We start from the raw sequence: 15,297 nt of genomic DNA, 5'->3' as shown, positions 1-15,297 counted from the left end.
TGGTCAGCTAAGAGCCAACTAAGTAAGTAGCAAGGAATGAGCTGCTAATTTATTAAGACCCATCTTGACAACATACAGACTTTATGAAAAGTCTTTGCCACTATTAACAATGTCTTTGAATCTCACTTTCCTAATTTGTAAAATGAGAGTGTTAAATTAAAGTATCTCTACACTTCCCTCTAGTGATAATTTTTTTTTAATTTATTTATTTTTGGCTGCGTTGGGTCTTCGTTGCTGCATGCGGGCTTTCTCTAGTTGTGGTGCTACTGTGTGGGCTACTGTTCATTGTGGTGTGTGGGCTTCGCATTGCAGTGCTTGTTGCAGAGCACGGGCTCTAGGTGCACAGGCTTCAGTAGTTATGGCACGCAGGCCCAGTAGTTGGGGCTCGCGGGCTCTAGAGCGCAGGCTCAGTAGTTGTGGCGCACGGGCTTAGTTGCTCCGTGGCATGTGGGATCTTCCCGGACCAGGGCTAGAACCCGGGTCCCCTGCACTAGAGGGCGATTCATAACCACTGCACTACCAGGGAAGCCCTAGTGGTAATTTTTGCTTCTAGTTCTATAAGCCAAATTTCATGGTTCTCAGGCCTCAAATATGTATCTCTTAGCAGTAAATTTTTGATTGAAATTTGTGAAAAAATCTGAGTCCTTCTTTAAAAGACCCGAGTCTCCTGGATAAGCCAACCCACAGCGAAGAAGCAGTTGAGATTTCTGGCAGATCACCACCTCCCAATTCTATTTCCAAACCTGGTTCTATCTATCTTGAAAAAAAGCAGTGGATATTGCTGGCTTAGAATGTACATATTTGAGCCGAGAAAGTAACTTAAATGATATCATAACGAGCATAAATTACCTCAACAATGCACTTCAATCACCTCCCAGATACTAATGCAAGAAAATAAGAGATACGGCCAAGTTCCTTCTCTGCCATCCCTTTTATACAGGTTCTTGTCAATGACAACTTGGAGTTTACCAGGGATGTTTACCTACACTGTGCACAGAAAAGTTAATATACTCTAAGCTATTTATATATCCTTAAAATAAAAAAAAAAAACCTCTTCCCATTCTCTTCCTGTAACTTCCCTTTGCCCACTCCCCATCAACATTACTGATCCTTTGGGATAGTGCTTATTCTTGGTTAACTCCATATTGCTCAGTTTAGTACACAAGGCAAATAATAAGATATATGGAACTCCCTACAAGGAATCTGCCCTTCTCTCTCTTTTTACCAGTCTTCTTCAGACTCCAACAATTAGGTGACTTTTTGGGAATCAGATATTTAAAAATTAATACATATTGTATACAGCCATTAAAAACAAACAGACTAATTTCACAGGAGGAGAAAGAAAAATGATCAGTAACAAAGTTTAAAAAGATGGAGGGGTTGAGGGAAAAAAGTTCATTTCAAACAAAACAACAGTAAAAGAAACAACAGAAGCTCATAGGAGATATGAATGAAACAGAACCAACACATATGTACAAACTAAACAATGTTCTCTTTTGATAGGAAAGGGTGGAGAAGTGAAGGGCAACAGGGGAAATGAACTAGGAAGGGGTTTCCTCTAGGAAACACCATCAGTCCAAACACTCTCTCTTTGAGACTGAATGATGGGCTGGGGTTTGGAACACAGAGAAACAGAAATTCTCTCTGTTGAGCTATCAGAAACAGCATACTTCCTGAAGCATACTTGTATCCTTGATCAAGAGGATACACCCAGTAAAAAGGAAAGAGAAGAAACTGACAACTTTGGTCTTTTTGCTTTCTTCATGTCAAGCAAGAATATCCCAAAATTCTAGGAAAGAAAATATCCAGTTTAAAGGACAAAATACCCCCACACACTTTCCTTCTCCCCAGTTCTGAATTTGGCCTGGTGTTATCGCTGTTGTTCACTTCACAGGCTATAGTTTCCATTATTTATTATCAAAGAAAAATAGACTGATAAAATATTTAACAGCTAGTAGCTAGCACATATTTAAGCAAAGTTATTAATCAGAACAGTTTTATATCAAACCAGAACAGCACACAGAAATTAACAAACAAAACATAGTATGTATTTTGATATTCAAAGCTAACTTATAAGTACACATTACCAATTAATATCAGATACTGGATACCTAATAAGTCTATATAATTGACAGTGGGCTTGAGCAGCCATGGCAGAAATAAATGGATAATTAAAAACAATGACATTCTAATGTCAGTTTTCCGGCAGAAACTACCAAGGGGACAAAAGAAAAAAGGAGGGGGTAGGTGGGTGTAAACCCTCTGCAGAGAAAGCAAAAAGAAAAATCTCTCCCTACTTATAAAATACCAATCAAAACGGAACCTGGTGATATTCTGCCTACATGGCATTCTGTTCTATCTTTACCTTTCCAAATTTCAGTTTCTCACTCCAATAAAGTGGCTTAAGTTGCTTTATTTTTCACTAGTATGGAAGAATTGAAAGGAAAGAGATCAGTCTGCAAATGGCCTACACTGTACCAAAGAACACAGACAAAAAACCCCTACCATTTGGAGTTATCAGATTACAGCATACATTTATTTACTTGTGGAGCTCTGCTGAGAAGAACAAAGCCACCAGAATCAAGGACTGATAAGACTGGCTCTACTACAAAAGTTCCAAGCAAAAATCTTCTCTCCTGTGTCTTCCAGGGTCTCCCTCACTAGTTAAGGGAAAGTCAGGAAAGGAGCTGTAAAAGTTACCTCCAAATCATTTATTTGTGCTCATGATAAAATCATTTGGTGATGTGTGACAATTTCAGAAATGTTCTGGTCTGAAGCAAAAGGAGCTATAGGTTCATGATCTTCTAAGGTTTCAAGTGCTTTTTCTTAGGGGAGTCACACATGATTTTATCACACAGCTCTTATTTCAGGGGAGCAAAGGACACCTCAACACTCTAACTTTACTTTTTAACTCCTCCACTAACTTCAAATCAAGTCTCCAAAACAGAAACTCTTCACTCCCTTCCTGGTGGTAAAAAGGGGACTCAGTGGCTGAATTTCAAACTCTTGATGGACTAGTCAAATTGCAGACAGGGGGCTCTCCTACACTGGTGTGACAGATGGTCGCACTGTCAACAGCACCTTATCAGGGCTGATTTTATTTTTTAAGTGGTGCCACTGTCCAAATAATGAGGATAGGAGGGAAAGGAAGAGAGGGAATACATTTCCTTTAACACATGCAACAGCAGACAGCAAACTGCATCACCTTTTCTTAACCAAAGTTTAAGAACAAGCACATGATAATGGCTGCTGTAAACTGATATTCATTTATAATTGCCTCCCTCCCACAAATCCAAACATGGTAATCACTCCAATGGGAAAAGATCTCTCAGACATCTCTCACATATCTCTCAGAGCGAATGCTTTGCTCTACCTTCTGTATTTCACTTGTCAGCAGCTTAAAAGACCAGCTCTCACTTAATGGTGAAATAATATAGACAGGGGTTTAATACTGGCAGGGAACAACCGTTCTAAATTACCTGTCCTTCCTAATTTGAATGCCAAAAGATTTTGAGCCTCCAAAGGTTATGAGTGACTTATCTAAAACATCAATCTGTCCCTGAATCCTGACATTCTTATTTTGTATCCACTTTCAACACTGCCAGAGAATCTTGCCTTTAGGATTTCAGTTTCACCAATATTTGAGTTCAGCTAAACACCTAAGGACAGTAACTTGGTTTTAGGATGATTAAAACACAAACACACACAGTCCTACCTTGAATTTCTACAAAGCTAGCCTTTAACAATTTAGGAAATCATAAACCATTGTTTATTCCTGCCAATGTCTTAATTCCCCTGGTACCATCCCGACAGAGCACCACTCCCCTCCAATCACAAATAAAACACATTCTCAGTAGCTTTTTTTGCATCAGAATCAAACATCCTCTTCAAAAACATATCCCTGAAATGAAATATTCTATTAAATTAAATTCAGTAAGCCAAAACCTAAGTGAACATGCAGATACAACAAAAAGTCAACAATGCTTATCTGCACACAGATAATCCCATGTTTTCAGAAATATTTATGAGCATTTTTCTTAATTTCTTAATCCATTTCAGTATTTGCCAAAGAAGCAGAAAAGGACGGTGTTAAGAAGCGAAAGTAAAAAAAGGAATCTAAGCTATTTATTTTTAGCCATTTTTATATATCTTGACTTCACATATGAACACAGTAAAGCCAAGGAGCTGTAATGTCCACTAAAATCTGATATTTGATTTTCTGGTGAAAACACAATAGCAAAAAACATTTATTCAATCTGAATTACATCTTGCTAGTCCTCGGATCTGGCAGAAAATATAAAAACATACAAAAATATCAAATAGTGACATCTTATATAGATAGTAGGACTTCCCTGGTGGCGCAGTGATTAAGAATCCGCCTGCCAATGCAGGGGACAAGGGTTCGAGCCCTGGTCCAGGAAGATCCCACATGCCGCGAAGCAACTAAGCCCGTGTGCCACAACTACTGAGTCTGCGCTCTAGAGCCCAGGAGCCACAACTACCGAAGCCCGTGCGCCTAGAGCCCGTGCTCCGCAACAAGAGAAGCCACTGCAATGAGAAGCCCGGGCACTGCAACGAAGACTAGCCCCCGCTGGCCGCAACTACAGAAAGCCCGAGCGCAGCAACAAAGACCCAAGGCAGCCGAAAATAAAAAATAAATTAATTAAAAAAAAAAAGATCAACCTGGTTTCTAATACCTGATTTGATAGTTAAGTCTGCTTAACGACTGTACACAACCATTCTTCTTTCAGCACTGGGGGAGCGGGAGAAGAGGCTTTAAATTGAGGAGCTACTGTATTAAAAACACTGTCATTTTAACTTTATCCTTCTTCACATTTAGAATGCAACATGAGTTGTTCTGGCCTGCTAATCCTTTACAAGAAAGGTAAAAATCACCTCTCAAGAAACTAAAAATAGATGTACATAAATAAAACTGCAGTTTGGAAAAAGATATTTGTGACCAAGTATTTGCTCATCTGAACTGGAATATGAAAGGTGGAACCCTCTATTTAGTCAACTCAAAATGGGAAGGATGCAATCCCAGGCCTAAGGAAATGTCAATGTCTCAGGTAAAGCATCCATCATGTGGCAGCCTCTCCCGTCCACAGTGTAGAGGCAACAGTCACTGTGGAACCCCAGACATTTCTGATGGAAGCTCTACAACAGTTTCTGACTCAAACTACCCCCCCCCACACACACACACACAAACCCCAACACCACACATTTTCCCTCCTACACACAATCTGTTGCTTTTCTTGTGGGCTTCTCAGCCCTCCTCAATCTTCAATAGTTTCTAACCACTTTGAGCTATATTCCCTGGCTCCCTTCTCCAAGTGCCAATGTCGTGCCTAATCATTCCTCCAGTCCATTTCCTATTATGCAATATTCGCCACAGCACTGAGAGCCACCCCCACCCCATCCTTCTCAGGCCTAATTCCCAGCATCACCTCCCTCAACCTTTACTGCAATTCGAGACGCCACCGTTCCGCCTTCTCCATCTGTTTTCAGGGTCTTTTAGCCCTGATTTCCCACATTCCTAAGGTTTTCTTCAAAACCTCTCATTCCTTCCCAAAGTTGGGCAGTCTAGAGATGGGAGTCTCCAAAGGAGAATGTTTGATAAAATTGTACGTTTATCTGTGCGAGCGCACGCGTGTTTGGGGGCGGGGGGCACGAAGTGAGAAGGAATGACGCATTAGGGGAAGGTGTGACTAAAAAGACGGCTCCAATAACTCCCACCCCCAACAAAATCCACAATTCCCTAACTCCCCAGCAATGGAAAGCGTCCCATAACGCTTCCATACCTTTTAAGTCCCATGGCTTCTCTTCCACAGTTTCATCCAATTAATCCCGCAATTAACTTGGATTCTACCTGCCTCTCACACTACGTAATTCCTCCCTACTTACGAAGCCTCCATTTACTCTACTTTTCTCTACTCCCTTCGGTTCCCTTTCTGTTGCCTTCCTACCCCCACCGTCAATCTCCATCCCTTCCTGACCCTACTCCTTCAAAGCCCTCAACCCGGTCTCCTCGAAGCCAGCCAATGTTCCTGACAGCTTCCCTTTTCTCAGTCAAATCCATCCTTTCCTCACACTCCCCCTGCCAGCTCAGAAAGCTAGAAAAGCCTAGTCCTCTGTCCTCCTTACCGGCAACGACTCGGACATCCCCAACTACAGGTGCCCTTCCTGGGTCTCGCTCTTCCCCCCATCGCACAGCTGTCAACAGCCCCCAGCCCACGCTCCGCCCTGATTACCTGAAGACGAGGTGCAGGGAGGGACCCCGGAATCCGCGGATGAAAACCCAACCGCCGACGACCCAGAGGAGGCCGACGCCATCTTGGCAGCCCCCTCCCCCTCAGCGGCCTCGCTCCTTTTGAATCCTCTTCCTCTTCTCGGAGTCGAATCTTCCCCACGTCTCTTCACAGAACCCGCGTTCTCCGGGCCGCCTCCCCGCCCCCTCTCTCAGATACGTCGCGCCGGCTCCGGGACCAACTCAGGGCCGCACCATTCGGCGGGCACGGGGGAGAACTCTCGTCTCGCACCCTCTCCGCAACTTTAACCGCTTTCCGCGGGAGCTACTTTCCCCCTTCACAACAGAGGAAGCTCAAGCCAGCTGCCGGGACCCCGCGTCCGGACCAAACCACACCTAAAAGAACAAGGTGGAGAGTGAGAAGTCCCAGCGGAGCGAGTGGCCCCTCCCCCTCCTCCCTAGCCACAGCCAGTTTATCGCCCAACCCCACCGCTCCACTCCCGGTGGCCAAAGCAATTCAGGCATCGCGCATGCGCCCAACCTTCTCCGCGGCCCATCCCATCCAATAGGGGAGGAGGGAGGGCCCCAGAGAAATCAAGCCAATCAGGAGGCTGATCCTGGTCACATGACGCGGGTCCCTCGCGCCCTAACAAATCCAAGGGTCGAAGACGGCGCGCCCCTATCTACGGTGCCTCGGTGAGTCAATCTACGTTCGACTCTTTGAAGAGACTAGGTTGCGAAGTCTGAGCAGGGGATCTGAGTACGCGGGGCTGACCCTTTCAGTTCACAGCCCAGGAAGAACTCCCGATAGAAGCGCCGGTGTCAAGTCAAAGACGTTAAACAGTCGAATATCACAAAACACATTCCACCAAGTATTCTTCCGGCTTTACTGCCTTGTTTACCATTTAGTTTAACATGCGTGCATGTCTTGCCTTCCTCTGAATGACATTCGAAACAGATCTACACTTTGCCTCAAACGCAATACTGGGCACAGTGATTGAGTTGAGTAAATATTTGATAAATGAACGAATAATGTCCATTTATTTGATAAATGGATAGGAATAAAGAGCTGTCCAAAAGGGCAACGGAAGGCGATCAGAAACCTAACACAATCTTCCTGTGATCCAGGCCCTTAGTCTCTCTCAGTTACCTATGCTCCAAAGGGCATGGAGACTCAGAGAAATTCCCCATTCTAGTCTAGTCTTCGTACTAACCCCGCTCAATTTTAACAAAATACCCTGGAGATTATGAACCCCGTTGGGGATATGAAGACCTGACTATCTCTGAACAGACTGTAAGCTGCTAGAGAGCAAGGACTGTGTTTCACCCTTGTATCTCCAGCTCCTCCCATGACGTAAGTCTGTACTTAGTAGGGGCTCAATAATTATTCGTGGAATGAATAAATGAAGAGGAATGGAGGAAAAATCCTAGGTATTGCAGCCCCCAACATGGGCCTGGTTATCCTCTATCCGGATGTCTTCTGGGTCTTCGAAAGAGAACATAGGACCTGAACGTCCAGAAAATATCTCCAAGCATTTACCTCTGCCTTCTACCCCCTGCGTCATCAAGATCTAAAATAATTGTTTCCCTGCTGCCACCTGCTGGGTTATTCATCTTCCTTTAGGTACTGAAGATAGACAAACTTCAAATGCTTGTATTACCACTTATAATTCCATAGCAGTGGGATTGTGTTACATTGAAGTATTTTATGATTCTGATTTTAAAATTGGAAATAGACCAATAAAACCCTGACTTACCAAGGCGGTAAGTCAACAGGGGGATCTTCTCCCTCGGATTTGATCTATGAATTAGATTTCAGCCCTCCTGAAAGAAGAGACCCCTGTTTTGTAGCTTCTTAGGGGTTTTTGTTTCTCCTTTACGTACCAGAAAATAGCTACTATTACTCCTACCACCTTGTATTATGTCAGTCTGTTTGCTTGTTCGTCTCCCTCATAAGACTGTGAACATTCCAGGGCAAAGATTACATCTTATCCATTTTTATATCTCAGACATCTAGAATAGTGCCTGGCACAGAGAAGTGCCCAGTACATGCTCCTGAATATATGAATGGATGAGGGCAAAATTCAAAAAGTGGGGCTAGGGGTGTTTTCCATATTTTCCCCAAAACCTTGTCTTTGCCTCCACTCCCAGTCAATCCCTGGCGTGGCCTCTGAGTCATAGAGCCACTCTACCCCAGTAACATTCCTGGCATAGCAGTACTGGGGTGACGTGGCAGGGTGTGGAAGCAGGGGCAGAACAGGACACATTGGCTTGGTGTCCCCAAGGATATGCAAAAGGGAATTCACCAATATATCCTTTAGAAAGGGGGGTGGCAATCTGGTGATCTCAAAATAGAGCCACACATACAGACTTGAAGGAAATAGTGTATACACAGACACACACAAACACACACAGCCTTACTAAAGTGACCTTCATGTCTTAGGACAGTTCCTAACGTCAAAATGGAGTGGCTAGGTCAACATAGAGGCAAAGTAAGAGGATGGGTATCTTATTCACTCAATTAGTCATTATTTCATTCATTCATTGAATTAGCATTATTTAGCCTCAACTACATCCTAGGCACTATGGGAATTCCTGGTATACACAGATGAAGATAAAGTCCCTGGCCTCAAAAAGATCACAGACTAATGACAAAGACAGACACAGAAATGATCAGAATAAAACATAATAGGTGCCATCACAGAGTATGCACAAATGCTGTGTTTTGAAAACCATATTTTCAGAATAAAAAATGGGAAGAGAAGTTGATACACTCTTTTTTTTTTTTTTGCGGTACGCGGGCCTCTCACTGTTGTGGCCTCTCCCGTCGCGGAGCACAGGCTTAGCGGCCATGGCTCACGGGCCTAGCCGCTCCGCGGCATGTGGGATCCTCCTGGACCAGGGCACGAACCCGTGTCCCCTACATCGGCAGGCGGACTCTCAACCACTGCGCCACCAGGGAAGCCCCATACACTCTTTTTTTAAATTAATTTTTACTGGAGTATATTTGCTTTACAATGTTGTGTTAGTTTCTGCTGTACAGCAAAGTGAATCGGTTATACACATACATATATCCACTCTTTTTTAGATTTCCTTCCCATTTAGGTCACCACAGAGCACTGAGTAGAGTTCCCTGTGCTATACATAGGTTCTCATTAGTTATCTATTTTATGTATAGTAGTGTATATATGTCAATCCCAGTCTCCCAATTCATCCCACTTCCCTCCTTCCCTCCTTGGTAACCATAAGTTTGTTTGCTACATCTGTGACTCTATTTCTACTTTGCAAATAAGTTCATCTGTATCATTTTTCTAGATTCCACATATAAGTGATATTATACCATATTTGTCTTTCTTTTTCTGACTTCACTCTATATGACAATCTCTAGGTCCATCCATGCTGCTGTGAATGGCGTTATTTTGATACATTCTTTTTTTTAATATTTATTTATTTATATTTTATTTGGCTGCCTCAGGTCTTAGTTGCGGTACGCAGGATCTTCGTTGCCGCGTGTGGGCTCTTAGTTGCGGCATGTGGTATCTAGTTCCCTGACCAGGGATCGAACCCCAGGCCCCCTGCATTGGGAGCGTGGAGACTTAGCCACTGGACCACCAGGGAAGTACCGATACATTCTTGATAATACCACAAACTATTTGAGATTGGAACTATTCCCGAGGATTTAGGAGGCATGATCCCAAGTGTTATAGGAGCTGTGACTGGGAAGAGAGGAATCGGTGTTGAGAAGACTCCACTGTCGTATAGAATTGGAATTTTTCCAGATAGACAAGAAAGAAAAGAGATTTTAAGGAGAAGGAAAAGCATGGAGGCATGACAGTGAATTGGTGTCAGGGAAATGATGCTAGAATAGGATGATGTGGCAGGAGTTGAGGCTATGAAAGGCAGGGAGAGGCTAAATTATGAAGGACCTTGAATGCCATGTGAATAATTATCATCTAGGGACTTCGCTGGTGGCGCAGTGGTTAAGACTCCATGCTCTCAATGCAGGGGGCCCGGGCTTGATCCCTGGTCAGGGAACTAGATCCCACATGCATGCCGCAACTAAGAGTTCACATGCCGCAACTAGGAGCCCGCAAGCTGCAACTAAGGAGGCTGCCTGACGCAACTAAGACCCAGAGCAACCAAATAAATACAAAAAAATTAATAATTATCACCTACTAAACATCTATGTGCTTACTAAATACTGTGCTAAGCAGTTTACAAGGATTACATTTCTTAAACTTCTCAACCACCTTAAAGGGTAGGTATTATTATTAGTCCCACTTTACAGATGAGAAAACTGAAATTCAGCAAGGTAAAGCAACTTGTCCAAAGTCACACAGCTAGAAGACCTTAAGCTCAAACGCAAACTCAGGTCTGGCTGGCTCTAAAGCTGTGCTCTTAACCACACTACTACTCTGCCACAAGGATTTTGTACTTTATCCTGTAGTTGACGGGGAGCCATTAAAGATTTTTGAGCAGAAGAGTGACAAAATCTGCGTTTTTAGAAAGGTTTCTACTGACAGCAGAGTGGAAAACGTACTGGAGCAGAGGGAGACTGACCTCTTCTAAATGAAAATTTCTAGACTCCCAAATTCTGTACTTGGGGTAGTGGGGCTCCTGGTGTCTCCGAGTGGAGTCATTCCACAGCCCAGATGGGCGCGCGAACTGGGGCGGGGAGCTTGGGGTGGTCTCTACGCAGGAGTGGGCGGGGCTGAAGCTTTGAGAAGGCCTAGGGGATGGGACTACGAGCCTCTCGACGCTCTGCTACTTCTGCCTGTAGGCGACCGGCTTCCGCTGCCCGCCCGCAGGTAGTGGTGTCGAGCACCGAGCCCAGAGAACGGTGCTGGGTGAGGAGCTGCTGATGGCAACGCAGTTCGTGTAGGCGATATGAGCTTGGCTGGGGGCCGGGCCCCCCGGAAGACCGCGGGGAACCGACTTTCTGGGCTCCTGGAGGCAGAGGAGGAAGATGAGTTCTACCAGACGACTTATGGGGGTTTCACAGAGGTAAGAGCCGGGCCCAGGAAGAGGGAGGGAAGAAAGCTAAAAGGAGTCCTGACGAAGGGAGAAACCTCGGACAAAGAAGGGGGCGGGGAAGAGAGAGGAGCCCTGGTAGCTGATCCTAGAGATGGGGTGGGCGACATGGGGGGATAAACTGGAGTCCTAGAATGGGAGCCCTGGATGGGGTTGGAGGGGTCAGGAATGGAGAAGCTGTCCGGAGGACCCCAGAGTGTGGCTGAAACCTACTGTGTATTTCCCCAGTTGTGTCTCTCAGTGCACTTTTGACGTGTCTAGCATATGCCAGGCACATCGTAGTCACGCGGTATATACTCGTTGGCCCACTGCCTGGTTATTAACGTGAAGTATAGAAAGGAACCTCTCAAAAAAAATTAGAGGGACTTAGCCTACTCCTTTTTCAACTTTCAGATCTCGTTGTATAGATGTCTTAGATAACCGTTCCTTGACTGTCCTAAAAAGTGTCCCCGTATATTTCCTTCATAAAACATATTTCAATTTGTAATTAGATTTGGTTTGCTTATTTGCTTATACTTTTCCATTAGATTGTAAGCTCTGTAAGGTCAGAGGTGGTCTGTTTTCTTCAACAGTATATGTCCAGTGTCTGGATTGAGTTGGCACTTGTTAAATTTTTATTGATTGAATCTATCCATTCTTTAAATGTTTTAAGCGCGTAGAGCAAGCCAGTCACCGTGACAGGCTCTATGGAAACAGAGAGTTAAAAACACCTCTTTATCTTTACATATTCCAGACTCCAATGGGGGAATTAGCTGAGTTAACAGTCAGTTAAAATATTGTGTGATAAGGAGTAAAATAAGTGTTAAGCATATAGGGTGCTGTGGTAACACATGGGAGCCAAAGTTGTTGTTTGGGATGGGCATCCCTGGGGGACATGATGTTTAAGCTGAGGACAGTATGAAAAGTAGGTCTTGGGTGGATGAAGAGCAGTAGGACTGGAAGCAGGGAGAGGAGGAAGGTTAGTCCAGCGAGGGGGTGGGGCAGAATATGTAAAGGCACTGAGATCCTTGTCTGGAACCCACACATCTACTCTCATCCTCCAGACCATGAGGAGAATAAAAGTTAGAGGGAGTAGGCATGGGCCAGATCCTGTAAGGCCTTGTGAACCATGTTAAGGAGTTTTGCTCTTCATTCAAAGGACTGAGAAGATTATTTCATGATCAGATTTTTACTTTAGAAAGATCACTCTGTAATGAGGAAAATGATTTGAAGGAGGCAGTGGGAGTGGAGAAACATGGATAGGAGAGTTCAAGAGAAATTAAGGAAATAGAACCCACAGGACTTGGTGACTGATTAGGAATCATTATTAATCATTAATCATACACAACCCTGACCAATTAGTTTAAAATAGAACCTTCTCATCCCTCCTCCAAAGACCATTTTCCTATTCCTGTCATTTTACGAGTTGTTATTTAATATGTACCCTTCATGCTTACAAAAACGATCTAAGGAGGCTTACCATATAAACAAAAAGTAGGAACAGTAAAAATAGAGACAGATCAGAAGTAATTGTACCAGGGCCTCTGCTAAAATGGTAATAGCAGTTGATATTAAATTTAGCTGTGACTTTCCTGGCAACCAAATCCTGAATTTCTTTTTTTAGTGAGAAGGAAGCATATAAGTTCTTCAAGAGAGGTAAACTTATTCAACTTTAAACCTAGGGAGAATTGTATCCTTATATATAAAGTAACAGGGGTTTGGTAGATGTTGTAAAAACATTCTCTTATCTAGTCATGTCTCTTAATGACCCTCGATAAAAGCCAAAGGAATGGTAGTAAATACGAAACTTAGTGAAAGCATTTCAATTGGGCACTAAGCTAATGTGTGGTTGAACTACTACCCTCTGGTGATTTGACTTAATACCAGGTCAGTGCTGAGGGGATTAATGTGTTCCCAGGTTGTCTTTCACAGACATCAGTTGGGAGGAAATGATGGTCATCAGTGCAAGACTGAACGCTGGCTGGCTGGCTGGCTTGGAGTGTCAACTGTCTGTGTTATTTGCTTACTTTGGCACCATGTGTACCAAGATTAGCCCATTAATCTCATCATTGATTAAAGAGAAAGCCACATGTTTGAGGTGCAGCCCCGCCCAATTAACTCTCCTGCCCCCAACTGTTTTTTTTTTCCTCTTTCCTTTCCAGTGTCGCTGACGTTTTAGCCCTAGCTTGTATCACCTCAGGCCTTGGCTCTACTCCATGTTCTCTTCCCCAGCGCATCCGACCACCTCCAGAGCTTTCTGAAACACCCCTTGTATACAGTTTTCCCCTCCCCGCAAATCTTCGGTGGCTTCCCATTATAGATAGTAGTAGTACCCAACTATTTTTCTGTCCCAACTCACCTGAGCAATGAGACATATTTCTCGGTAACTTTAGTTTACTTCAACAGTGATTATCAATGCTGGGACAAGTAAGGAGAGGGAGAGGATTGAGAATCACTGGCCTGCAAGTTAAAGTCATAAGTTTATTAGCCTGACATTTAAGTTTCTCTACAGATTGAATGCAACCTTCTTTTCAAATCTTGTATCTCTCTAGGGCAATCAGTTAATGTTGGAAGGAGGCTGTACTGGAGCCAAAAGCAGTCAGCTAGGAAGACTTCTTGCCAGAGACAAACCTGCTTTACTTAGGTCTAAATGCTTATTCTATCAACATGTTATACACATTCCTGCTTCTGCATCTTTGTTCCTGCCATTTGATCTGCCCATGATTCCTTCTTCCCTCTTGGTTATCTAAATACTACCAGTATTTTAAACCATGGCTCAAGTCCTCTTCATTCTTTAGAGTCTAAAGCAGGGTTTAGTAAACTACAACCTGCTGGCTGAACCTGGCCCACTACCTATTTTAATCTGGCCCTTTACAGAAAAAGTTTGCCAACCCCTGTTCTAAAGGAATAAACTCTAAAGTTTAGACCTTCCCAGGCCACCTATTCAGAGCAGGTGTACCTTCCTCTGAACACCTGTAACATTTTATTGCCTTTGGTAGTTTATATGTTGCCTTGTATTAAAACTTCCTTTTATAATTATGCTGTGACATCTACTAGACTATGAGACCCCTGAAGGTAGAGATCAAACCATATCCTTTTGTACCCCAGCACTTAACACAGTGTGCTAGAGGAGAAGGGCAAGCAATTAATGTTAGAAGGGGTGGTGCTGGAGCCATCAGCTAGGAAAGCTTCTTGCTTGAGGCAAATGAAAGGTTGAGATGGGAAGGAGAGTGGGGCAGCCCTTATCAATAAGCAAAGGGATTCTCTTCGTCCTGGAGGGGCATTAACAACTGATGCCAGTGAGAACCTCATCTCCCTATGTCCCCAGGAATCAGGAGATGATGAGTATCAAGGAGACCAGTCAGACACAGAGGATGAGGTGGACTCTGACTTTGACATCGACGAAGGGGATGAACCATCCAGTGATGGAGAAGCAGAAGAGCCAAGAAGGAAGCGCCGAGTAGTCACCAAAGCATATAAGGTGCAGGGGAGGCCTGGTTTTCTTGGACTTCCTTCATTTGTAGTCTCCCTTTCATCAGGTCCCAGTTGTCCCCACACCAATCTCATTTCCTACTCTGCTGGTTTTCTCTTCCTAAGGTCTTCATCTTCTTTCTTCTATTTCTTCTCTTCCCTGGTGTCTGATTCCAATCTGTCCCCAGGAGCCTCTGAAGAGCTTGAGGCCTCGAAAGGTCAGCACCCCAGCTGGTAGCTCTCAGAAGACCCGAGAAGAGAAGGCACTGCTTCCACTAGAACTACAGGATGATGGCTCTGACAGTGAGTGGGGATGTTTGGGTCAACTGACAAAATTGAAATATGGTGATAAAATATTGTATTAGTGTTAAGTTTACTGAAGTTGGTAACTGTACTATGGGTATGTAAGGACAATTCTTATTCTTAGGAAATATACACCGAGTATTTAGGGGAAGAGAGCCATGATGTGTGCAACTTAACTCACAGATTATTCAGAAAACACACACACACAATGCAAATAGGGCAAGATATTAACAGGTGATCTGGTAAAGGATACATGGGTGTTCTTT

At 43.8% G+C, this 15,297-nt stretch overlaps 2 protein-coding genes across 6 annotated transcripts in view; one reads left to right on the top strand and one right to left on the bottom strand.

Annotated features, from left to right (window-relative positions):
* Nucleotides 1-6,751, bottom strand: part of PIP5K1A (phosphatidylinositol-4-phosphate 5-kinase type 1 alpha) — a 45,763-nt gene extending 39,012 nt beyond the window's left edge. For 4 of the 5 annotated variants that reach the window (XM_079932344.1, XM_079932346.1, XM_079932345.1 and 1 more), the window contains exon 1: nt 6,252-6,667. In XM_079932344.1, the coding sequence (XP_079788470.1) occupies nt 6,252-6,333 (82 nt within the window). In that variant the 5' untranslated portion in view covers nt 6,334-6,667. Of the gene's footprint in view, nt 1-6,251; nt 6,668-6,737 lie in introns of those variants that run through there. The other variant, XM_079932343.1, reaches the window with a different exon arrangement.
* Nucleotides 6,752-11,082: 4,331 nt separating this feature from the next.
* The window catches only part of VPS72 (vacuolar protein sorting 72 homolog), a 9,528-nt gene continuing 5,313 nt past the window's right edge, over nt 11,083-15,297 (top strand). Inside the window, exons 1-3 of the mRNA XM_079942891.1 lie at nt 11,083-11,251; nt 14,586-14,738; nt 14,917-15,073. Of these exons, the coding sequence (XP_079799017.1) occupies nt 11,135-11,251; nt 14,586-14,738; nt 14,917-15,073 (427 nt within the window). The 5' untranslated portion in view covers nt 11,083-11,134. The remainder of the gene's footprint in view (nt 11,252-14,585; nt 14,739-14,916; nt 15,074-15,297) is intronic.

This window comes from Stenella coeruleoalba (genome assembly GCF_951394435.1).
Source record: "Stenella coeruleoalba genome assembly, chromosome: 1".
Lineage (NCBI taxonomy): Eukaryota > Metazoa > Chordata > Mammalia > Artiodactyla > Delphinidae > Stenella > Stenella coeruleoalba.
The sequence above is the reverse complement of the archived record's forward strand: the minus strand, read 5'-3'. Positions and strand labels throughout refer to the sequence as shown.